General features: G+C 39.9%; 1 protein-coding gene and 1 non-coding gene across 2 annotated transcripts; one reads left to right on the top strand and one right to left on the bottom strand.

Moving 5' to 3' along the window:
• Positions 1-599: 599 nt before the first annotated feature.
• On the bottom strand, positions 600-8233 carry LOC149844523 (uncharacterized). Its single transcript, XM_089997260.1, has 15 exons — positions 8001-8233; positions 7675-7737; positions 7436-7488; positions 6543-6629; positions 6332-6405; positions 6168-6250; positions 5951-6057; positions 4984-5123; positions 4859-4906; positions 3393-3445; positions 2163-2247; positions 2008-2074; positions 1816-1926; positions 1294-1402; positions 600-1015 (listed from the first exon to the last, which is right to left on the bottom strand). Coding segments are annotated over exons 1-15 (1314 nt in total). The 3' UTR covers positions 600-1014.
• A 12991-nt stretch (positions 8234-21224) lies between these two features.
• TRNAD-GUC (transfer RNA aspartic acid (anticodon GUC)) lies at positions 21225-21296 on the top strand. Its single transcript has one exon. It is a non-coding gene; the product is annotated as a tRNA-Asp (tRNA).
• The last annotated feature ends 4988 nt before the right edge of the window (positions 21297-26284 follow it).

Below are 26284 nucleotides of genomic sequence, written 5' to 3'. Positions count from 1 at the left end.
TGGGTTTGCTTTGCTTCTTTGGGATTCATATGTATTTTGCGTTCGTGTAGTTAAATTAGGCGCGGGGTTGGATCTCTTGGTGATAATATCATTGTTGCAATCTGTGGGTATGGATGAATTGGTGATACATGGCGTCCTTTGCTGTGTATATTTTGTGGATCGATTTATGGCGACTTTCTAATGTTTATTTGCCTCATCTGCACAAGAAGCAAGGCATACTTCTTCTCAGGTCATCCCCAAGATTGCTGCAATTGAAATTCCTAGAAAGGAGTGGCCCGATCTCATTTGCCATCTTCTTGCTAATGACTTCCCCTCCTCAGAATCTGCAAGGTGTTATTTATTGGCTGAAGCAGGCAACTCTGGAGACACTTTGACTACGTCTGCCAGGAGATTTCTCCTCAAGACCTTGAACAGGATCAAGTCAATTTTGTTCTCACTGCTGTAGTCCAAGGAATGAGACAAAATGTCAGGCTCTCTGCAACCAGAGCTATTTACAATGCTCTGGATTTCACGCAAACAATTTTGAGAATGAGATGGAGAGGAATTACATAATGAAGGTTATATGTGAGGCTGCAATTTCAAAGGAGATGGAAATAAGGCAAGCATCATTTGAGTGTATCAGTTGATTTAAGCATTTGCATGTCTGTTTGGAATCCATGGACATGAAGAGGTAACTATGAAATAAACGTATCCTCCCAAACAGCTTCAATAATGGATTTGAAAGTTTTTGCCAGAATTTTGATGGTGCTCCCAAACAAGCAAGGTGGGAAATATCAAATCCATTGGATTTGTGGATTCCATACTTCCTTCCCCAGCTATCATGGATGCCGATAATCCAAACAGGGCCTTATATCTTTTGTAAGATCTTGAAGTGGCATAACAGAGCAACACAGAGTACTTCAAATGCTTCCAACTTTGTTTATCATCTCAGATGGTGCAATGGTACATTTACCATCTCAACAGAGAAACCTTGGCCAGCATTGCATCCACATGAAAGAAGATAGCTCTACATTATCTGATGAGAACAAAAAAAAAATCTTGCATTAGACCACTACATAGGTTCTGTTAATTGCTAAGCAGATCCAATACTCCACTTGTACCTAGCAGATGCCACTGCCATGATTTACAGGTTAAATGTTGGCCTAAACACCTTCGTTATTCTAAAACAAGGATGAAGGACAATGAAATGCCTGAACGAGACGAGATGTACACTACTAGATATTTACCAATATGCAAAATTTGAAAAAATAAATAAAATAAAAACATGAAAAAAGGCAGTTTTAAGTATGATACCAAACAATGTTGGAGTCATCACATCCCGCATGGGCATTTGAATCCTCAACACTCGCAGAATAATCAGTTGTCCAAGCGAAACTCCAAATGGAAGCACAGTTCTCTTCTCCTGTCGCATGAGAAAAAGAATCACACACACTGGACAGATATCAAACTGCAAAACTTAATCAGTCAAACTTTTCAGGTCGAAATGCACAATTAGTTCATAGCTTATATAAAAGGATAATGGGAGAAAAAGTGGACTAGTGTCTCTTGTATGTTCAATGAACAGATTCTAGGGTAGAATAAGATAGCTGGATCAGTTAGGTTTGCACAATCTTAATGAAGAGGTCTCAGGTTCAAAAACCCCTAGCTTATCTATAAAAAAAAAAGGAAATCACAGATTCTAGCCTCTAGGGCCTAGGCAAAAGAACCATTGGTTAATACTAGATAAATTCTTCATAAAAGGATTTCACATGGAAACCACAAAAGGCTGAGAAGAGAAAGAAACTAAGATAGAAGCGAAAGAGGGTAGGAAGATACCACTCAAAACTAATCTCTCTTCATCACCATCTGGCATGAGGAACCTACGGTGTCCTGATGAAGTAGCAGCCATCGGGAGGGATGGATGGAAACAAAATCCATTTACTGTATCTGTTTCAAGAAAGTATCAAGATGATAAGTTTTACAAAGGAAATGAGAACATAAAATAGATTTAATAGGGAGAATACTCACCTGATGCAGCCTGAAAGCTTGTAGTCCACTGCCCAGTTTGAAGGTTATAGACATGAACATGCCCATCCTGTTCAAAGAAGTTGACTAAACAAATTGTAATATGATGTTCAATGGTCAACTAGGAAAATCCAAGAAACAAAACAACAGGAGAAGACCTGCCCTCCAGTGCCAAGATGTGCCCCACAAGGCTCAATATCAAACGCTATTCTCTGGTTTGTGTATCCTGATGATCTGTACAACCTAAGGTTATGAAACAAACAAACAATGTTGACACTTCAAATCTGTTGGATGGAAGCAAGACATTTCTGTCCGGTAAACCGAACTGGAATCAATTGAAAATAAACCAAAAATAGCTACAAACAACATTTCTGTTTGCTAAAGTTAAAATCATTTTCATCACAATCCATGCTACAATAATTTATCTGTTTGAGCACCATCCAACCAGATAAATTGTTGTTAGCAAAGCTTTGATGCAATTCAGAGACCCTTTAGATAAACAAGAATCGAACAGCTCCAGCATTCACAAAACAGAGAAAAGATCGGATAACGATGACAAGACAGATCAACACTTCAACAGTGCAGACTTCATAAAAACTATACCAGCTACAGAACCCATCATCTATGTGGTTCTGTAGATAGACTTGTGAGATCAACACCTCAAATTCTGGCCAAAAGTTGAGTTACCAAAACCAAAAATGTTAGCAAATAGCCGGAGTAGAAGATCAAGACACAATGAAAATTTCAAGACATTTAGTACAATATCTATCTGGAAGGTGAACAGCAAGAATAACATCAGTTTGTGATGTTCAACAAAAGAAAAATTTGGATAAAAAAAGTGTTTTGGAACTGACACTTGGATTAGTAAAGCAAGTTGGCTCATACAGTATACAGTCCACATAAAGAAAGACTGAACTAGCAGCCCAGGATTGTGAACTTTTGTATTCTAGGCTGGTGTTGAAAATGTGTTATACAAGGTCCAGATTACTACTCAAGATCATCTTCCTCTGCAAGGAGTTGAGATAGACATACATTTATTAGATAAAGATATCTCGCAGGCATAAATTTATCTATGTATTTGAAGTCCTTGTCACACAATATTTAACTATTCAGTCCAGACCAAGTCTTCCACATTAGCATTAAGATGCTTGAGTGTTGTCACTAAGTGATTATATTGTTCATGAATCAGCAGAGCCTTGAACTTTGGTGTAAGATTTTCAATTAAACAAATCAATAGTCAAGGACAACTTGGAATCAAGAAAATAATTTCTTTTATATAACACTTGAAGCGCCCTAAAACGCATTGTGATTTGGGGTTTACACATTCAGACTAGCAAGAGTGACAAAAAAGAAGTAGATATTCTAATGCTTGAGAGTGGGCTTCTTACTTGTACAAGATACTGACAGTATTGCGAACATCCCAGCATAATATGTAAGGATCCTGTCGGGAACCAGTGACATTAATTTTGATAATAAACAGGAATAAAGAAGGAAACAAAAGTAAAGCAAGTGATAGATCCTGCCTAAAAGTAAATACCCAATCAAGGGGAAAAAATGACAAAAATACCATACATAAAGTCTTCAACAAGACTCAAATTCTGCATGGAGAAACAAGCTGATGAGTGACCCAAGAAAGATTTTACATGCATGTAAAAAGTACACCAATGCACCTAACATATTCAAAGTAGAGGAGCAACATAGGTGAAAAATAGAAATGACTCTGATTGAAAAATAGTTATCCTAAGTCCCTATGTCACACGGACTCGGCTAGGGAGGCGCCGCACCCGAGTCGACACGCCCCAACACGGGTGCGGCTTCGGACACGGCCCGGACTCGGTCAATGCCGAGTCGGACTCGGTCAACGAGTCGAGACCGAGTCCGTCCACATTTTGGACTCGGTCAATGTTGACTGAGTCCAAAAATGTCCATTTGAAGGTAAAAAACAAAATAAAAATGATCTTTTATATATTTTTTCAAAAACTATACATATAGCATGAGTCTCAAACATAAGCCCCAGAAAAAAAAAATCCAGGGAGCGCTGCCCCCCTACGGCCCCCCGTCCGCTGACCGCGCAGCGGGACCCGTGCCGGGGGGAGCCCCCGGATCCCCCTTTCTGCAAGGGCAAAAGTACAATTTGCAAAGTTTATAAAAACACTCATGCTGGTGCCAAACTTTAGAGGACAATATTCACATATATACACACAAGATATATTATTATTATTATATATATATATATATATATTTTTTAAATATATATATATAGCCGAGTCCCCGTGTCCAAAATTTTTAAAATTGCGCCGCACCCGCACCCATGTGACATAGCTAAGTCCTTTATAAACCAAACAGTATCAGAAGGTGAAGTGGATACAACTTTCCATGAAATAAGAGCAGCCCTATTCATGAGAAATGCTGAGACCATACAACAATATATAAAAGGAGATTAAATTGCACAAGTGAATTTAACAGTAATATTTTACTGTTAAATTCTAGGCGTAATGATTTTATCTTAATATATATCGTTGTATAGTGTTGGCATATCTGTTGAATACAGGTCAATCTCTCTTTCAAGGAGAACTGCACCCACTTCACCTTCAGACACTGTTTGGCTTATAATGGACCTAGCATAGTCATTTGTCCATTCAATGTCATTTATATTCTTCAATTCTGTTAATGTCAGGTTCTTTGGAGTTCTCATTCAAAACTGACACTGTAATTGTGACATTTCAGATAAAACAAATCAAGCTTCACCTTCATCTCTTCCACACCCATAATGCAGCAAAAAATACACACGCATTTTGTGACTTATAGGAGCAATACATGGATTAAGTAATAGATCCAAATGCCTTGAAGTTACCTTTCTGCCTCCTGTATATAGATAATTCCCATCCTTTGAAAATAGAACCTGTAAGTAGAAAATTGCATGAACGTTCATGAAGATGTTATCCTATGAAATCGTGCAAAAATTAGATTCTTGAGTACCTGGGTAACTCCACCTAATTGTCCATGCAGTAAATACAGAAGTTCCATTGTATTCTCTGCATAAATTGCAGTAGTTTGACTATAGGACCCTGCTGCAAACATCCCATTGTAAGGACTAAATGAAATGCAAGATACAATCCCTGCAACAAGTAAACAATGAAGAGGCATGTAAAGTCAAAGGCAACTGATAGTCAAATGCTCTGGAAAGAAAGTTAGCAGAGACCAAATCTCCAACAACAGAGGAGAGTCCATAAATAAGAGATGCCAAGATAGCTAATGGAAGTGCAAAGAGATGAGTTTTTTTAAGTAGAGTGAAGCCATGAACTTATGAAACTATGCATAGGCTGAAGACTGGCACATATAATGGCAAAGTTCAAGAAGATGTTATTGTCAAACCAATATTTTTTTATTGTATTTATTAGCTTTGGAGATGCTAGTAGTCAACAAGGCATCCCTTGCATATCCATCAACTATTACAAACTTCAAATATAGAAAGAACTGATTGGATACATCCTACAAGCATAGGCACAAGAAGAGATGCTATATGAGTATGCCAGAGCAAGAGATCAGCTTTTGAAAAAGTCTATATTCTGCTAATAATGCCAAGCTTCATTTAATAGCCATATCAACCCTTTGATATATCTTAACTACACATAAATATCATACGTCTTACCAACTGCCAGGTATCAAAGCTTGTCACTTACTATCTGAACAATAGAGTCTTCAAAATGAAGTGTCTCAATGGTGAACATGGTAAGGCTACAAAAATACATCAGAGGAGCTGGTCCCCTAATGTAATATTTCTCAAACATACCATCATGCAAAATAGCATATTATAAGCAATAGTAAAACAAAACATATTTTCCAAGTGGGGCTTTCCAGGACGTTTCACAATAAGACAACATGACAACTAGGTATTCACAATGACATAATACTAACATAAGAAAGTGGCATCTATATGAAGTACCTGACTGTCCATCTTTATTTCCATTGACGGTTGGATAGTGTTCAGAATCTCGACCAGGACGATGAAGATCAAATACTCTGATAGCCTTGTTATATCCAGCAAACAACCTACACAGAAAATCACATTACCAAAGAGAAGGTAACAATCCCAGTAATGAATATGCAACTATGAAATAATAAACAAAAAACAACACATATGTAATGTACACATAAAGTACTTTATCCCAGAAGGGCTGAAGGCAACTGAAAATGCTGCAGTTATTTCATCCATAGAATCATATGCACGGTATGTGCAACGGAGCTGCATTGGCACAAAATGAGAATTATAGCATCTAGAAAGTGTCCAATAATGGAAGTCTTTCGGGTGCAACAAATTATGTACCTGACCAGATACAGAATCCCAGAGATGAACAGGGTGATCGCGAGTAGTAGTTGCAAACACGCATGTTGTTGGGTCTGAAATGTAATCAAGTTATTCACTAAAAGGATTGGGAGCCTATTTTGTTTCTTGAAACATAAAGAAATGAATAATTTCCAACATAATGAGATAGGGGACATAAGCAAATACTCCAAAGGCATGAATGGCAAGTCACCTGAAGAATGCATGAAGGGGTACCAAGAATGGTTGTATACAGATTCTCCCTCCTGAATAACAAGCTTTGAATTATATGAATCTGCAACTGCATCAATGATCATAATTATTTCCCAAGAAAACAAAAAAGTAGGAACAAAAACAAAAGAGTAGGAAGTATGGACTATGGACCACTTATGTCAAACACATGGAAGTGACAGGTTGCAACTTGCAACATTATATACGAGAAAAGGTAACAATCAAAGTTAGGTTGGTAATCCATTGTCCACTAAAGTTAAGAATGAAAATACAGGTTGCTGTTGTGGGTTACAGGGGAAGGCCTCTAGAGATTAATAGCTTTTGGGATATCATGTTCTTGACTCATTCATCCTACAGAGGGTGCTCATAGAATAGGGTACGTTTCGTGTGCTGGGCCACCTACAACTCCAAATCAATTTTGATTTGGAGCCCGTATGAATCAGAATCAGAAGAGGCCCCTTGCGATTTTGATTCTCACGTAAATGAGAAAACAACTCTCAGTTGCAGAGGCAAATGAGAGTTGGTTTCTCACTGCTCATTTTCTGATGTTTGTTTAGCCATGCCAATGAAATTTATTCTCATTTGCACGAGCCCGAATCTCATGAGACATGACCAAACAGGCCCTAGATTTCTCAAGCTTAATCACAGGGTATCTGCTTTATCACGTTAACAGCGATTGCTTGACCATCAGTCCTGGAGAGCTACTTTTATTCAATGAAGATGAAAGCACAGATCAATAGGAGATAAAGGACTCTAATCTGAATCAAATATGAAAACAAAAACATGTATAACAACTGCATGATAGAATATTCAAATTCAGATGATGTTCCAATCAAGTGTATTCATCTTACGAGATGTTAATTTTTGCAATCTTACCTTCCTCTGATGCATAATCATAGGCAACATGAGTACCATTAGCAATATCTGTGCTGCATAACATAAAAAAGAGTGAAGGTAGAATACCTTTCTATTGCCAATACAAAAAAAGAAGAACATGATAGCAATAACACAACGAATTGAATCAGAATATACTTAATTAACAAGGTTAGGAGAAACAAAAGGCACTAACTCCAAGACGTCTTAAGAGAGAGAGAGAGGAAGCAATGCAGTGGTACCAATCGAATAGTCGCAGAGAGTTGTCGTCCAAGCTAGCGAGAAAACAGGAACCATCTGGAGACCTAAGGAAACCCCGCCAGTTCTTCATCAAAGAGAGAGAGAGAGAGAGAGAGAGAGACGAAAGAAATTCAACACTCATGAAGATCAACAAAATGTTGAACCCATAAACTGAACAAGAGCAAAAGCCAAAACAAATAAAAGAAAGCAGTAGAGAAAAATAACATCAGACAGACAAAACGGGCTCACGCAGGAGCCGCTGGCCCAGAGGGCGGCAAAAGAGGAGGAGCGTGAGAGAGAGAGAGAATGGTTGGTTGGTTTTGCTTACCATTTGATTCCATTGAGGAAATTGTTGGGGTTAGAGGAGGAGGAGGAGCCCCTGAACTGGCGGTAGAAATGGTGGGTCCTCCAGGGAGAGACGTCGAACCTCAGAAGAGGAGGCCATCCGTACCACTCCCCTGCTCCTCCTCCTCCTCTCTCTTCTTCCTCCTTCTGTTGTTGCTGGCCTTCGGAGCCCGAAGACGATGGGTCTTCTTCCTCTTCTCCCATCTTCTCCTCCATCCTTCTTCTGCAGAGTCTAACACTATCGCGCGCGCCACTGTGAGAGAGAGAGAGAGAGGGGTAAACGGTTCGGATTTAGGAGTCCAAGTGGGTGGGTTCTAGACCCTGATCTAAACAGGGTCCGATGAGCAGCGTAACGAGCTGGATCTGGATGAACCAAAATGTAGGGGTGTAACTGGGTCGGGTATACACGAACCGAACTGACCTGACGTATTTTTAATAAACCTATGGTTTGGGTCGGGTCTAAAATTTAGATCCATGGAGAAAACAGGTCGAGTCTTGGGTATAATAAATATAGAGTCAATTAAACCCGTTTAGATCCGACAGTTTTTCAAAACACAACCCAAAGCCCCAAATGGTTTCACATGATGCAAAACCAAACTGACCCTAAGCCAAACCCGATATATACCCAGACCAGTTTTATTCCTGAACCAATCCAAATCCTATGCATACTAGCCTTTGTAAAAATAATGGAATTTGGACTTTAAACCTGTTGACCCAAGCTCAAATTTGCTCATTTACAAAATAAATACATTGTTTTGAAGTCGTACTTATTACTTATAAGTCAAAAACTTCAAATATCTATGCTCTATGATATAAAATAGAATTAACAACCCTCTACGAGTTGAGCATTTGTTACATGTATCTTGCTTGCTGAGCCTCATATGATGAGTAGTTTTGGTAAATGAGCTGAATGAGACAAGGTTGAAGTGTTCTTGTAGCAAGTCAAGCTAGTTGGAGCTCATAGTGAGTCAGAATTAAAGGAGCTGAGTTTGAGCTGGCTTGTTTACAGAAAAAATACATTGGTTTAGATCTAAAAGAAATGGGATTATAAAAACCAATATGTAAAGTATATCTAAAATATATTTTCTAATGCCTAATGAGCTTATACGAGCCAAGCGGAGCCGAGTACCTATTGTTCATATCAAGCTTGCTGAGCCTATTTTACAAGTTTGAAGGAGTTATTTATGAGCTGAACATGAGTCAAACCACGAGTGGCTCGGTTTGTTTCCCAGCCCTAATGATGAGTTTTAACGAGCGCTTTATAAGCCAAACATGAGCTGATGCACTAGCAGATCATCTCATTTTTCTAGCCCAATCCCAACCTACAAAATCGCGAATACACGTGAAAGAGCTTGGCAATTGTGGCATAGCTCAGCAACCCAGATTTGGGTCCGGACCATGCAAAACGCGTGCTTAGGACATGGACACGAACAAAAAAGAATGTGATGACAATGATCTAAAGAATGTGCTTCGGACATGGACACGAACAAAATCAGTTGCAACTCGCAACATGGACATCGCTATCAAAGAGAAGGGATCAGGCCAGAGTGTGTTCTTACAGTAGTGCCGTCATAGCTCCCTTGGATGACATTGATCTAAAGATAACGGCATCCAAACTTGTACCAGTGAGATGCTCATTTTTTCTCGCAAAGAGTGTTTGATGGGTGTCATTCATTTTTAAGACGAACAGCATCTCCAATATTCTTTATTCAATTCGCCGCACTCCAAGCCCTATTCGTTGCAGTCTCTTTCAAGCACGTCGCCTGATCTTGTTGAGGACATTTTTCGTATTCGCCGAACAGCGATTTGTAAAAGTCCTCTCAAATGAATGATGATTCAGTTGTTCAGAGTTTATAGATCAGCGATTTGTGGTTTGAGTTTGGAGCTGCATAAGTCGACTTCGTATTCGCTGGAATAGTGATTTGTGGTTATTGCTGGAATAACGATTTGTGGTTATCGAGGGATAGCGATTTGTGCTGTCAGCCGGACAACGATTTGTGGTATCATTGGATAGTAATTTGGTTATCGCGGAACAACGATTTGGAGTATCGTTGGATAGCGATTTGTGGCTCCAGCTGGAAGTCGGTTCGTGACATCACCGCATGACGATTTGTGGCATCGCAGCATGGTGATTTGCGAGTATTGCTGAAATAGCAATTGGTGCTCCTGGCGCTTCGTAAGTCGTGCAAGATGTTTAGTCTTTTCGCATTTATTGCGGGTCTCATCCTCTACTTAAGGGATGGATGAGCGGGAAAACAGAGCGTCGTTGGGTGCACGCAGAACATTAGAAAGAGAGTGTGAGAAACACTTTTAGGGCACCGAAAGGGTGCGAAGAGAACAAGAGCAACAAGTGTTGCTACACTTTTTCCAGGACAGTTTCGTCAAGCTAGTTCTTCAAATCATTCGTTCATTGTTCTTCAGTGAGGTATATCCTTTTGTTTATTTGTTACACCTCGTGTGTTTGTAAGGCTTATGCCTTTTGACCACTTTGTAATCTTTGCAAGAAGATAGTGGAAGGTGTTGACCTATCGGTCGTCGTGGACGTACCTCAGTTGAGAGAGAACCACACAAATCGTTGTGTGTGCTGTTGGTTTGATTTTTTTTTATTTCCACTGTCATTGTCGCATTGTTTTCATTGATTTACACTTGTGGGGAAGACTCAATTCGTCTGTTTGTTTTCGCTTATATTTCCAACATCTGGTATCAAAGCTTTTTTGGTTTGTATATTTATGTGTGAAGTCATGAAAAACATTGTTGTCGGACGTATGATCAGTTTGAATGGCACAAACTAGATGACATAAAAAACTAAGATGGAAGACCTCTTAGTTTGTAAATATCTGGATGGACCCATTGAGGGTGTCAGCGACAAACCAGAAGAGATGAAAGACGACGAATGGAGAAAGCTAGACCGAAAGGCGGTCAGTTTCATTCGGCAGTGGATAGACGACAGTGTCTTTTATCATGTTTCTACAAAAACTTCAATGCATGGTCTTTGGACCAAACTAGAAAGCCTTTACGACAGAAAGACGACAGTGAACAAGGCTTTTCTATTTCGAAAGCTTGTAAACCTCAAGTATAAAGATGTTAGCTCTATCGTAGAGCATTTGAACGACTGTGAATCTGCTGGCCATAATGAAGATCGCTTTTGATGATGAGCTACAAGCTTTGTTGCTCCTCAGTTCCCTTCCTGAGAGTTGGGAAACGTTGGTGGTTACTGTTAGTAACTCTGCACCTGATAGAACGGTAACTATGAGTCAAGTTACCAGTAGTCTGCTGAATGAAGAGACCAGGAGAAGGTCATCAGGTGTTGCTTCTACACCCGAGGCGTTTGTGGTTGAAAACAGCGGAAGAGGCAGGAGTAAGAGCAAGACCCCGCACTTTCGTGGCCAATCTAGAGGCCACTCACACTCGAGCTCAAAAAAAGATATTGAGTGCTATTATTGCCACAAAAAGGGGCATATAAAGAGGGATTATAGGAAACTCAAGTTCAAGGAGCAGAGCAGAGAGAAGAGCCCAGAAGAGAAGAAGGGTGCCACCGCCGCAATCACAGAAGAAGAGCTCATGGTTGTATGTGATGGCACCAACATAAATTTGATCGGTCAGGAGACTGATTTGGTGATTGACTCTGGAGCTTCATTTCATGTTACCTCACGGGTTGACTTCTTTACTTTCTATTTGCAAGGTGATTTCGGTAATGTTTGAATGAGAAATAAAGATGTGTCAAAGATTGTTGGCATAAACGACATCTGCTTGAAAACAAGCGTTGGCTGCAAGTTGTTGTTGAAAGACATGAGGCATGTACCAGACATCCGACTGAATCTGATCTCTGCCCGAAAGTTGGATGATGAGGGCTACTACAACATCTTCAGTGATGGAAGGTGGAAGCTAACCAAGGGTTCATTGGTAGTAGCCAGAGGGACTAAGGCATGTTTCCTTTACACTTTGTAAGCGAAGATCTGCAAGAGTGTTGTGAATGCTGTGGAGACTAGTTTGTCCACAAAATTATGGCATAGAAGACTCGGACATATGAGCAAGAAGGGGCTGCAAGTTTTGGCCAAGAAAGAGCTCCTGGCAGGTGCAGCAGGTACATCGTTAGAACCATGTGTTCATTGCTTTCATGGCAAACAGAATAGAGTTTCTTTTCATAGAAGCATTGCATCTAGAAAATCTCATGTTCTAGATCTTGTACATTCTGATGTATGTGAACCTTTGAAGGTCAAGACACTTGGTGGTGCACTGTACTTTGTGACTTTCATTGATGATCACTCAAAGAAAGTCTGAGCTTATACACTGAGAACTAAAGACCAAGTTCTATATATATTCAAGCACTTTCAGGTTATGGCTGAAAGAGAAACTGGCAGGCAGTTGAAGTGTGTTCGCTTGGATAATGGCGGTGAATAACTTAAGTCATTTGATCAGTACTGCATCAATCATGGCATCAAGCATGAAAGAACTGTGATGATGACACCTCAACAGAATAGAGTTGCTGAAAGGATGAATCACACCATTCTTGAGAGAGTCAGATGTTTGTTGTCTCACTTTAAATTGCCAAGATCTTTCTGGGGTGAGGCAATGATGATAGCAGTTGATCTCATCAACTTATCTTCTTTTATTCCCTTGAAGGGAGATGTTCCAGAGAAAGCTTGGACTGGGAAAGAACCTTCCTATGGACACTAGAGAGTGTTCGGTTGCAGAGCATTTGTTCACATTCCGAAGGAAGAGAGGTCCAAGCTTGATCCAAAAGCCAAACAATGCATCTTTCTTGGCTATGAACATGAAGAGTTTGGCTACAGACTGTATGACCCTGTTGATAAGAAGGTGGTCAGAAGTTGAGATGTTGTCTTCTTGGAAGATCAGACCATTGAAGACATTGGTGGGTCTAAGCTATCAGAGTCCAGTAAAGGTGATCTTGTTGACATAGATCCCATTGATGCACCGACTGTTCGTGATTTCGTGAAGGAGATGTCACCTCCTCATGATGATGCAAAGGAAGGAAGTACTAAGACAGAAGTTGAGGGGGATCCAACACCCCAAGAGCCACTTCCTCAGACTCCGATAAGGAGGTCTACCAGGGAGAAACAGTCATCCAAGAAATACTCATCAAATTAGTATGTGATGATTATAGATCAAGGTGAGCCAGAAACTTTTGAAGAAGCTTTGAAGGATGCAAACCAAGCTGAGTGGCTTAAGGCAATGAAAGAAGAAATGGATTCATTGCATGAGAATTACACCTTTGATCTGGTTAAGGCACCTAAAAAAAAGAAGGTGTTAAAGAACAAGTGAGTCTTCAAGCAGAAGACTGACGACAACAACTCCCAACCTAGATACAAGGTACGACTTGTAGTGAAAGGCTTTGCTCAGAAGAAGGAAGTTGATTTTGATGAGATCTTCTCACCAGTTGTGAAGATGTCCTCCATCCGAACTGTGCTCGGTATAGCTGCAAACATGAATTTAGAAGTTGAGCAGCTTGATGTGAATACTGCATTTCTGCATGGTGACTCGGAAGAAGAAATTTATATGGAGCAACCTGAGGGCTTCATTGACAAGGGTAAAGAGCACCTAGTCTGCAAGCTGAAGAAGAGCTTGTATGGATTGAAGCAAGCACCAAGGCAGTGGTATAAGAAATTTGATTCCTTCATGACTGAGCATGGATATTCAAGAACCTCCACAGATCACTGTGTGTTTGTGAAAAAAATTTCAGATGATAATTTTACCATTCTCTTGCTTTATGTGGATGATATGCTGATTATGGGCCACGACATCAACAGAATAAATAAGTTGAAGCTGGATATGAGTGAGACCTTTGCCATGAAGGATTTAGGTCCAGCAAAGCAGATTCTTGAGATGAGAATCGTTCGTGACAGATCACATGGGTTGATCTGGTTATCGCAAGAGAAATACGTCAGAAAGGTTCTTGAGAGGTTCAATATGGATAAAGCAAAGCTTGTTAATTGTCCACTTGCAGGTCATTTCAAACTTAGCTTAAGTCAATGTCCTGCAAATGATGAAGAAAGAATCGAGATGCAGAAAATTATCTATGCTTCAGCAGTATGCTCGTTGATGTATATTATGGTTTGTACTCGACCAGACATAGCTCATGTTGTTGGAGTTGTTAGTCATTTTTTGTCAAATCCAGGGAAGGAACACTGGGCAACAGTGAAATGAATTCTGAGGTATCTTCAGAGCACTTCAAAAATGAGTCTGTGCTTTGGAAAGGGTGAACCTATTCTTGAAGGGTTCACAGATTCTGATATAGCTGGTTACGTAAACAATAAAAAGTCTACTTCTGGGTATTTGGTTACTTTTGCAGGGGGAGCAGTTGCATGACAGTCAAAATTGCAGAAGTGTGTAGCTCTTTCCACTACAGAGGTTGAGTTCATCGCCATTACAGAAGCCAACAAGAAGTTGTTGTGGGTGAAGAAATTCTTACAAGAGTTGAGCTTGGAGCAAGAAGTGTATGTTCTTCACTGTGATAGCCAGAGTGCAATTCACTTGAGCAAGAATTCTTCGTTTCATTCAAGATCAAAACATATCGATGTTCGATATCAATGGATTCGGGATGCCTTGAATGAAAGCTGATGCAACTGAAGAAAGTGCATACTGATGACAACACATCAGATATGCTGACCAAGTCATTGCCCAAGGACAAGCATGAAAAGTATCGATTCTTAGCAGGAATGGAAGAAGCTTCCACATAAGTTGAGAAGGGGGAGAATTGTTGGGTTTCCCTCCTTATTCAATTCGCCGCACTCCAAGCCCTATTCGTTGCAGTCTCTTTCAAGCACGTCGCCTGATCTTGTTGAGGACATTTTTCATATTCGTTGAACAACGATTTGTAGATGTCCTCTCAGCTAAATGAAGATTCAGCTGTTCAGAGTTTGTGGATCAGCGATTTGTGGTTTGGGTTTGGAGCTGCGTAAGTCGACTTCGTATTCGCTGGAATAGCGATTTGTGGTTATCACGGGATAGCGATTTGTGATGTCAGCCGGACAACGATTTGTGGTATCACTGGATAGTGATTTGGTTATCGCGGAATAGCGATTTGGAGTATCGTTGGATAGCGATTTGTGGCTTCAACTGGAAATTGGTTCGTGACATCACTGCATGACGATTTGTGGTCATCACTGGATAGCGATTTGTGGCATCGCAACATGGTGATTTGCGAGTATTGCTGAAATAGCAATTGATGCTCCTAGCGCTTCGTAAGTTGTGCAAGACGTTTAGTCTTTTTGCATTTATTGCGAGTCTCATCCTCTACTTAAGGGATGGATGAGCGAGAAAACAGAGCGTCGTTGGGTGCACGCAGAACATTAGAGAGAGAGTGTGAGAAACACTTTTAGGGCACCAAAAGGGTGCGGAGATAACAAGAGCAAGAAGTGTTGTTACACTTTTTCCAGGACAGTTTCGTCAAGCTGGTTCTTCAGATCATCCGTTCTTTGTTCTTCAGTGAGGTATATCCTCTTGTTTATTTGTTACACCTCGTGTGTTTGTAAGGCTTATGCCTTTTGGCCACTTTGTAATCTTTGCAAGAAGATAGTGAAAGGTGTTGACCTATCAGTCGTCGTGGACGTATCTCAATTGAGAAAGAACCACGTAAATCGTTGTGTGTGTTGTTGGTTTGATTTTTTTTTTATTTCCACTGTCATCGTCGCATTGTTTTCATCGATTTACACTTATGGGGAAGACTCGATCCGTCTGTTTGTTTCCGCTTATATCCTCAACAATGAGCACTACTGGGAGTTCTTTTAGGCTCCTTTGAAGGGCATCTTCGTAGCATCATGGTATGTTTGATGACTTGTCTAGAGTTGGACGAAATGAACAAAAAGAACGAAACAACACAGAACATTGGTTCTCTTCATTCCGTAACAACTATTCCAAGTCCAATGTTTGTTTGGACCGTACTCAAATGCTATGTTCCAAATGTCTGTTGTTTGATGATGATGTGCAGACAACTTGGACAATCATGGATAATGGGTCAAATTACTTTATTTTGGATCGTATGACCCGATCCATCCACAATTTAACATATTTTAACAAGTTTATTATGTTTTTTTGCCCTGATATGGATCCAATTATGAAATTATATCTAAAATCTAATTAAGTATCTTATTATAGCATAATTATAGAGGGTCTATCCGCCATGCTCAAAGACATGAATATTGTTCATATTTCTTTCTGCATGATAGAAATCAACTAAGAATGAAAAATAACTACTTTCCCAATCAAACAGAGTTGTTATTAACCCCAAACGATTTTCAAAGATTTGCCATAGTACCAAATCCTCACACCGCCCATTCATAAAAACAATAACACTTAACTATTAGCTATTTCAATGATGGCTCATTGGCAGCTGTAAGAATGGCAAACAACCAACCTCATCAAACAAAGTATTTATTAACCTCAATCGATTTCCAAAGGGTTGCCATAGCACCAACTCCCCACACCACCCATTTATAAAAAAACAATAACACTCAAATATTAGCTATTTCAATGACAATTCATTGGCAACTACGCATTCTCATCCTGCTATTTTCAACGATACATCCTCAAAAAGTGACTCCTACCACCAACACAAAATTGAAATTGATATTTTTAACCCTATCCTATGACCAAGATAAAGTATCAAATCCTTCCACTAAACTCAAAGGCAGACATATCTGAAGCTTCAATTTTCCTGCTGAGGTGATAGATATCCATGCGTTCAGAAATTGGAAGCTCCCTGCAGCCTATTGTTGTAAGAAGGGTAGACTTTCCACATCCATTCAACCCAAGCAAACCATAGCCCCTAAAAACAAAATGACAGAAGAATCTCCATCAAAAAGAACCTCCAAGAGTTGATGAAAGAGAATTGAAAAAACCAATCACATGATTCTAACCAAAACAAAACCCAACAATAACACAATTTTTTCAATTGAAATAAACGCAAAAAAAAATTCAATTAACCAGAGCATAAGAAAATTAACTACTTAGGAGCTCCTACGAGTACATCTGCTAAATGAAAAAAAAAAATCTAGAAGAGAAACCCCCAAAACAAAACCAACAATGCTTATTCACCAAGTGCTCTACCCATGCAAAGAAAAACCCTCAAACATAGGGAAAATGACCTAAAACACTCAAATACAAAAAAGAAGCACTCGCAGAAGAGGAGGAGCAGGGGAACCATTGTGCTTTCTCGTTCTCCTCACTTCGGAGTTCCTCTCTCTTTTATGCTTGAGTAGCCAAGCTCCAACTCGTTGAATAGACGATCTGGCATGCTCCACTGCGGTGAAGAGAGAGAGAGAGGGGTTGGGAAGCCAGACTCCATCGACCAAGCTCCACCATGGTGAAGAGAGGGTCGGACAGGCTCTGGACATGGAGGGATGGGCCGAGGGGCGTTGACGAGGCGACAGAGTCGCCGTGGCCAGTGGCAGACAAGGAGGAGGAGCCACCCGTTGTGTTGTCGAAGGGACGCCCACTCTTGGCACCGGAGGCGGTGGTGCTACCACGCGCCGCTCCGATGGAACCCTTGCACACACAGAGAGAGAGAGAGAGAGAGAGCCGAAAGAATATCAACATTAATACTCATGAAGATCAACAAAATGTTGAACCCATGAACCAGACATAGAAGAAACAAAGCTAAAATATAGAAAAAACAAAGCTAAAGAAAAGAAACTACAGACAGCTAGCAACAAAACAACAAAGCCTACTCAACCAGGATCCGCAGGATTAGAAGAAACCACCGCTGAGTGAACGTCGTTCAGATGAGAGGAGAGGTCTCTAAGATGCATACGTAATATTGCATATACATCAACCAGGATTTTATGGACAAGATGATTAAAGATGACCGGAATTTGACGGAAAGTAGCATCATTGCGTGCCATCCAAACAAACCACCAAGTAGTAAGCAACCATGTCTTCCAGATCAGTCTCCACCGCTTGCATCGTCTAATTTCAATAGGGCCCAGGAGAAGATCAAGCGCAAAAGACTCTTCTTTGACAATTACGTTCGGAGATCTCCACGTCCTATTAAATAGGGCCACAAAGATTGGGCAGGACCAAAATAAATGAAAAGTAGTTTCTTCAGCAGCTTGACACAACACACACCAACTTGGAAACTGAAAGCCCAACTTCTTTAAATAACTGTGAGTCTGAACCCTATCATGCAAAATTAACCAAGCCAAGAACCGAGATCTTGGAGAAGGGCCCTTACCCCATAACGCACGCTCAGGGAACCAATCTGCCTCTTGGGGGAGCAACGATCTATACACTTTGTGGGTGTGGAACGCTCCATTTGGAGTAATCGCCCGTTGGAACCGAGATCTTGGAGAGAGAGAGAGAGAGAGACGCATCGACGAGCGCAGCGTGCCCGTCGATGCATTTTTTTTCCGTTTTCGCCCCCTCCATTCCTGTTCTTTTTGTAACAGGGGGGAGGTGGATCGAAAATTACATACAATTATGGACGTGGCGGACATGCAGAATGCCGTTTGCCGCTTCCAATGTTTGTCTGATATCGCTGTTCCTAGCTGGATTTTCGTCTGAATCCTGCTGGGAACGATGCATCAAACATGCCGTCAGGGTTTTTTTCTCGAGGGCATTTTCGTACCATCAAATAATGGTTTTCAATATCACCTGATCCCAACCCTTGTCAGAGGTGCCTTGGATGCCATTCATCCATGTGATGAACGGTAAGCTAATCACCAGGATTAGATGATTTGTTTCTCATATGGATCTCACACAAATTTTCTTGGTGGAGTTTGGTTTGCCGTTCATCTCATGGATGAATGGCTTCCAAGGCATCGTCCTCTGACCCGATACGGTGTCTTAGAAAACGTTACAATCAAAATAAAATTTTATATTTGTTCAATATTTTATACATTTTCTTCAAAGCTTTTACATTTTTATATTTTATATATGAATATATAATGATATTTTATCTAGAATTTCTTAAAAAACAAAAAAAATATCACAGATTTTCCCTTGCAAGATTTTCTTGATAGCGAGATTTGTGACATAGCATCCTGGTAAGGTGATTTGCCTTTCGTTATTGGATTTTTTTCTTTTGGCTATAATTCTTTAGATTTAGCCATATGGGAATTTTTTTTCGATTATGTTGCGGCTAGTTCTTTTTAGAGGAGAAAAATGTTGGTGGGGAGTTAGGAAATTCTTCGATTCTCTAGTAAATTATTTCATCGAATGTCATGGAAAAAATGGTTTACATACTTTTTTTTCATGAAGAACTGGGAAACTACCTTTGGGATCAGATGGTGTAAACCTGCCATACTTTATGGTCTTATTCCAAATGGTGTAAACCGGTGGCACACTCCTTGCCCCCCTGGGAATCAGACTTGCTTCAGCATGGGCATGATGCATAATATTCTTCCCTTTTAATAATGAAAGGGGCTAACGACCGTGAGAATGGAACCCTGACTAACTGCCTAGCAGCCAAGGCCCCATCCAACTAGGCCAAACTCCTTGGGGCTGATTTACATGCTTCTTTTGATTTCTGATTGTTATCCCTTGATGTCCAGCAAGAAGTTTGTGTGGTTTACTTCCACCAAGCTAAGGAACATGAGCTATGCTTCAAGTGACTCGACCAAGAATACCTAGATATATCTGGATATCTTGGTTGAGTCCTCTAGTTTGTGTGGTTGGATATCACGGTTGAAACCTTTAGGGTGCGTTTGGAAGCGAAAAAAACTCTCATAGAAAAAGAAAAAATTTCTATGAGAAGTTTTGATATAAGTTTTTAATTTTTTTTTTCGCTTATTTGTGTAGCATGAGAAAAACAGGCTGGAAGCCAAAGAATTTTTTTTTCGCTTGTTTGTTTGTTCATGGAAAAAATTTCCGACTAGCTAACAAATGGTAGTTCTTCTTGGGTTGGAATCCCATGGGAGCAATCCTGCAGTATGTCTATCAAGAAAACCAAAAACTGTACAACATAGATAAGAACATATATCAGTGTGTTATGGTTAACCCATTATAAATAAGAAAAGAGAAGAATATGTTTTCTTATGCCATATAAAATTGTGCAACACTTGAAACATTATGCATTCACAAAGCGTGACTTGCTTTACCACTGAAACAAAAATCAGTAAATCTTTCAGACTCCTGAAAACTGAAAAGCTCTCAGAGCTCATATCGCAAATGCAAAATTCCTACATATGCAAAAATCATGATGCTCGTCATGAAAAGATTCAAAACCCAGCCATCTTTGCTATAGGGTTAAAGAAAACATCAGGTGAACTATCTAGGCCCACCAATTGTATCAAAAAGCCTGAGCCAGGTGAACTCAATCCTGCAAACCAAGCATGAAAAATCCAAAATAGATTTCCTCCCGCATAGAGCCTTTTCCAACGTAAAAAAACATGACAATAAATTGATGAATGAAAAGAAATATGCCAAATGAATTGGTATATTAATTTTGGAACAAAAAAGAACCTTAGGCGATGAGCCTGAAGTAATATTACAAAAGTTCACATGATTACTATTGTTATACAAAAACTTTTGCTGCTTTTTCACATCATTTTTTTTATCTGTCATAAAATCTCTCAAAAAGTAATATCTCTCATTCAGAAAAATGCAAGAAATGTTAAACTGCAGAAAAATGCAAAAAAATGCTAAACTGCAGAAATGCTAAAATGCTAAAAATGCTAAACCGTGGAAAAATGCTAAACTGCAGAAAAATGCCAAACAATAATTTCCCTCATTCAGAAAAATGCAAGAAATGTTAAACAGCAGAAAAATACATAAAAATGCTAAACTGCAGAAAAATGTCAAACAATAATCTCTCTCATTCACAATTCTGACACACATAAAATGTTAAAAACAGTAGAAAATTGCAAAAAATGCACTCATTCAGAAAAATGGAACGTTTACCTTCAGAAGAACAGAGGAAATCACAAAAAGCACAGAACGCCTTCTTGAAAGAGGATCAGAGAAAACAAAAGGTGCAAAGGATGAGAGAGCCAGGGAGGACAGAGGCGCTCCAAAATCTACGACCACACTTGAGTGGGAGAGGTAGTCTGATTGTGAGGTGGGAATAGGACCCATTCGAGTGGATGTAGAGTTGGACCTGTTGTCCTATATATCTAAGTCGAACATGGAAAAGATACCCTCATAGGGAGACCAAATCTGGGCCGGTATTCTCGTAGTCAAACTGTGGTAGACGTTGAAGGTGATGCTTAATATGTTAATATATAAATAAAAAGACATTACCGTCTCAACAGCAGTCGTTGTAGTATAGTGGTGAGTATTCCCGCCTGTCACGCGGGTGACCCGGGTTCGATCCCCGGCAACGGCGTTGATTTTTTATTTTTTCAGTGCTTTTTTTACTTTTATTTTTTATATTTCAAGCCTTTTATATTAATCAATGACTTCTTGATCTAAACCTGCATTGTAGGCAGAACGAATATAACATTTTAATGCTTTTTCTTTTTCACAACTCTAATTTCGAAGGGCTGTCCCCGCTTGGTGATATGCTTCTGTGTCACAAATATTGCTGATGTTTTGAAAATATTGTGATTTTATTATTTAGAAAAACACAATAACACAATAATTTCATAATATCACCTATTCTGAAACTCTTGCTTTGCCATCGTGATATTAGCACTATGAAAATAAAATTTGTGGTATTTTCTTATAAACTTTATTCTGAAGCTTAAGCTTAGACTTGGTCGTCAATCACAAACACTGGCCTTCTAAGGCCAGGATTTGGTTGACTGGGTTAGGACCCAATAGGGTAGATTTGTTTTTTGATATTTAATCATCCCGATGAACAGAGACCCTGCCATGTTGGCTCTGCCGGACGTACTTACGGTTATTGTCCTCGCAGCGTAAAACTCTGTTGGCTCTGCCGGACGTACTTTAGATTCAGTGAAAGGGGCCGATTCGGACCCCTAATAAAATAAGCCGATTTAGCCAAAATCGGCTTATATATACAAGCTTGTAAAAATCCTATTCTAGCAGATTAATTAATTTTTAATAGTTTTAATTACACCTATAACGTTCTGATTGACATAGAATATTTTTTAATTATTTTAGCTGATTCATAATGATTCACTTGAGGATCGGTATCGGCCGATTCATCTGAATCATTGGCCCAACGATTCTATAGCCGACACGATTTTGACAACATTGGGCCGGAAGTCTGTCTTTTGGATGGGATCTCAGATGCAGTTGATGCACCAACACCCCAAGGAATTGGGAGGACAAGCCCTATGTCATACAGGTCAAAGCTTGAGTCCTACCTGAGTCTTATGTAGGGGTGTCAATGGTTTGGGTTTACCTGGGCCAGAGCCGTACCTGTGTTTTATGGGGCCCGAGGTGGAGGGAAAAATGGGCCCCCTATTAATAGTAGGAGTTCGGGGGCAACGCCTCTGAATTTTTTTTAAAGAATCAAAATAACAATAAAATTTGCATTCACATTAAACAAATATAATATTCTAAATATTTATATTATATTAAATAAAAATATATAAAATAATTATATAAACTACCTAAACAATGGGCCCCTAAATTTTTTTGAGGCCCAGGGGCCCGCCCTGAGGCCCAAGCCTCATTGGCCTCTTTACAGGTCCGGCTCTGACCTGGGCCAAGCCCTACAGGGTTCGAGTATAGCATCATAAGAAAACCCCATTAAGACTCTGGCCCCGAAGGTCCGATTAATACATGGATCCGGATATAGTTTGTGAAATTTTATACCTAACCCAGACCCGACCCGAGTTTTGATTATAACCCTCAATTTTCAATGTAAAAATGATAAAAAATATTATTTTACGGGGTCTGGTTCATGTAGTTCTTATCGGGTCCGGGTATGGTTTCTCTTATAGTACACCCGATTAAACCTGAATCCTAGCCCTATACCATACCCAAAGATCTGGTTATCAGTGGTTTGTTTACAAGGCATGTAGATGAGAGGTATAAAAAAATTTCTTTGTACAAGCCAGCTGGTCTACGAACTGAGCTCGAGCTGAGTTAAATGGTAAACGATCCGAGCCTGAACAAGCTGCGCTGGGCCCGTTTACCAGCCCTACTCTTTGGGCCTCTGATGTCAAGTGTGTTTGGATCTAAGGGGTTCAAGTATTAGGTCCACAGAAGGCATTTCTATCGAGTATCGACTACTCGGAATCAACCTGCGTCAATCAAGACCCGACCAAGCTTACGGGTAACCCGATGCAGACCCGTCCAGGCTGACCCATATCCGGATCCTGTCCCATCAGCTCAAATTCGCATCGAGATCCTGACCACTCGGGTCCTTCCCGTTGAGGAGCACTACCCGAAAATCCACAGTCCTTTTTTAAAATAAAACTTCAAAAAACATACCACTGTCCGACGTGGCAATCTTACCCCACCGACCTCCCACCACTCTCCGCTCGCCACGTTCGACCTTTCCCTCCAACGGCTAGTTTTTGGCAAAGACCCAACCTTTCATTAGAACACGTGTACGGCCAAGATCATAAGGTCAGCGTGGAACCCCACAAAGCTCCACGCGTGGAGGTTTAATTCGCTGACGTGGAACTCCTCCCCGTTGTTCAACTGGCAGCGTTGCATTAATGTGATTGTCTTTTAGATGAACTTTCCTTTTTTTTTTGTCCTGTTATTTTATAACTTTTTTTTTGTCCTGTTATTTTATAACTTTTTCAAACAGAGTCAGGTCACAGGTGTCGAACGTTATAAAGAGTGACATGGGGGCGAATTTATCGCTGATAAGTAAATCGCGGGAGATTGGTTAAAAGGGGGGGAAGGTTAAGGTTTTTTAGTTGGAAATTTGGAGAGGGTGAGAAGGGGAATTTCCTGGATCTCGTTTGGATCGTCAGTCGGAGTTCTTGTTTTTGGGATGACTTCGGATTCACTCTTTGTTCGGGTAATTGATTCTCTACGACGCTTCTTCTTATTCGTATTCTCATTGATTTTTGATATTTTGGTTATTTGACAAAAAATGGTGGTTATCTTTGTGTTTTTTCAGGCTAATTGCTGATAAAATGAGGATTTTTTTTCGTGATTTTGGTTGAAAAAACGCGCTTTTTGCTTGCCTCTCTCTGTGATGCTCTCGTCGTTAGAACACGTTATTTTGTGTGTTTTTTTTTTGCATTCACTTTAGTTGTTTTCTTTTGGATGCTTGAGGTAGTTTCGTGTATGAAATCTTGGAAATGCTTTTTTTCGCGATTTTGTTAGGAAAAATTGTATTGTTTTCATTTCTGTGCATTTTTTTTACAATAGTATACAAATTTGGGCATTTTGTCATCGAGATGCGATGGGAAATCAGATTTCTTTTTGTTTTATTTGTGGTATAATGGTATCTTTTTTTGGCTAGAATTTGGGGTTGGTCTGGGTTTTTTGGTTTTCCTAGTTTCCGCTTTCCATTTTGGTGGAAATGAAGCTTTTTCGTTTATCTGAATTTATTTAAGAGTTTATATTCGGGATTTCTTTATTCTCAGTTTGATTGAATGCTCATTTGGTTGTGCTTTGTTTCTCGTGAACGTTTCGAATTTGGGTGTTTATGAAAGAAGAACAATAGAGTTTGAGAAATGCACACACTCACTCTTGCGTGAGATGTGAATTGAATTCTTATTAAAGAGATTTCACGGTAACTACATTTGTGGCTATACACGGTTTTGTTGGAAGATAACTTACATGGAGATGCAGGATAATAAACAGGTAGCACAGATACAGGATAACAAACACGAGATTTGATGAGTCTTTATCGTGAGTCATTTAGCTGCCAGCTACATTTGCCGATTTCCGTGAAATAGAGAATCGACAAATGTTTTGGTGAATAACAGTCATGCGTGATCTTCTGAACACTAGATTTGAGGAGTCTCAAATGCTTTGGTGAATAAAAGTCGGTTGTGATCCTCTAAATACGAGATTTGAGGAGACACGCACACACATTGCTTGATGGTAGATAACGATTTGGTGAGGCCATCAGGTAGTTGATTGCTAGAGAAAATAAACTGGACTTGGAGATTGCTAGTTGATCCCAAGCAAAATGAAAATCGATCTCAACATGTTTTGTGCAAGTATTAAACATGAGATTGGCAGCTAAGTATAATGCTCCAATATTATTACACCGCAAAACAGGCATGGTGCATAGGTGAACTTCAAGTTCTATGAGTAAAAACTTTAACCACAGCAAGTCAAAGGTCGTATGGGCAAGATATTTGTACTCGACTTTAGTGCTAGACTGGGCAATGACGCGTTGTTTGCGGCAGGTCTAAGAGATAACATTGTTGCCTAAAAAGACAACAAAAACCTTGGTAGATTTGCGATCATCAGGGCACCCTGCCCAATCTGCATCAGAGTATGCACTGAGGGTAAGAGAGGCAGATGGACGAAGAAGTAGACCATATTCAACCGTATCTTTCAGGTAACGAAGAATGCGCTTGACAGTACTCCAATGAGCCCCATGGGGCTGATACATGTACTGACAAACTTTTTTGACTGCGAATGTAATATTCGGGCGAGTGAGAGACAAATATTGTAGACCTCCCACAATACTGCGATACAATGTTGCATCTGGAAAGAGTACAATGCCCGTTGTGGTGAGTTTGAGAGACGAACTCATCGGAGTGGTCACAGGCTCGACATCAACCATAGTGAGAAGAGTGAGAATGTAAAGATGTTAAGATAGATGTATTGCATGGTTAAGATAGTGAACCTCATTACCCAAAAAATAGCTTAAACGCACAAGGTCTTTAACTGAGAAGGTGACGATGCGGGTGATGGCTTTTGGAGAATTACCTATGATGATGAGATCATTTACATAGACTAGTAAAAAGATAAGAAGGTAATGATTTTTATAAATGAAAAGTGAGGCATCAGATTGGGATATGACAAGTCCATGAGAAAGTAAGTACGTGCTCAAGCGTTGGTACCATGCTCGAGAGACTTGTTTGAGTCCATAGATAGCACAGTCTTATTTGCAGACATACTTGAGAAACTTAACATCTTCGAACCTTGGAGGTTGGCTCATGTACATATTTTCATTGAGATAGTCATTGAGAAAAGCATTGTTGAAGTTGAGCTGAAACATAACCCAGTTAAAGGAGACAACAAGTGAGAGAATAACCTGAATAGTAGTCGGCTTAACTACGGGATTGAAAGTTTCAAAGAAATTGATGCCTTCTTCCTGATGAAACCCCTTGTCCACAAGACGGACTTTGTAGTGAGCAATGGCGACTTTAGAGTGCCTTTTGATGCGATAAACTCATTTGCAACCAACAACATTAAAGTGAGATTGTAGGGAGACTAAGTGTCAGGTATGGTTGCACATAAAAGCATCATATTCAG

This window comes from Nuphar pumila, chromosome 2 (assembly GCF_984573655.1).
Source record: "Nuphar pumila chromosome 2, dmNupPumi1.hap1.1, whole genome shotgun sequence".
Classification (NCBI taxonomy): domain Eukaryota; kingdom Viridiplantae; phylum Streptophyta; class Magnoliopsida; order Nymphaeales; family Nymphaeaceae; genus Nuphar; species Nuphar pumila.
The sequence above is the reverse complement of the archived record's forward strand: the minus strand, read 5'-3'. Positions and strand labels throughout refer to the sequence as shown.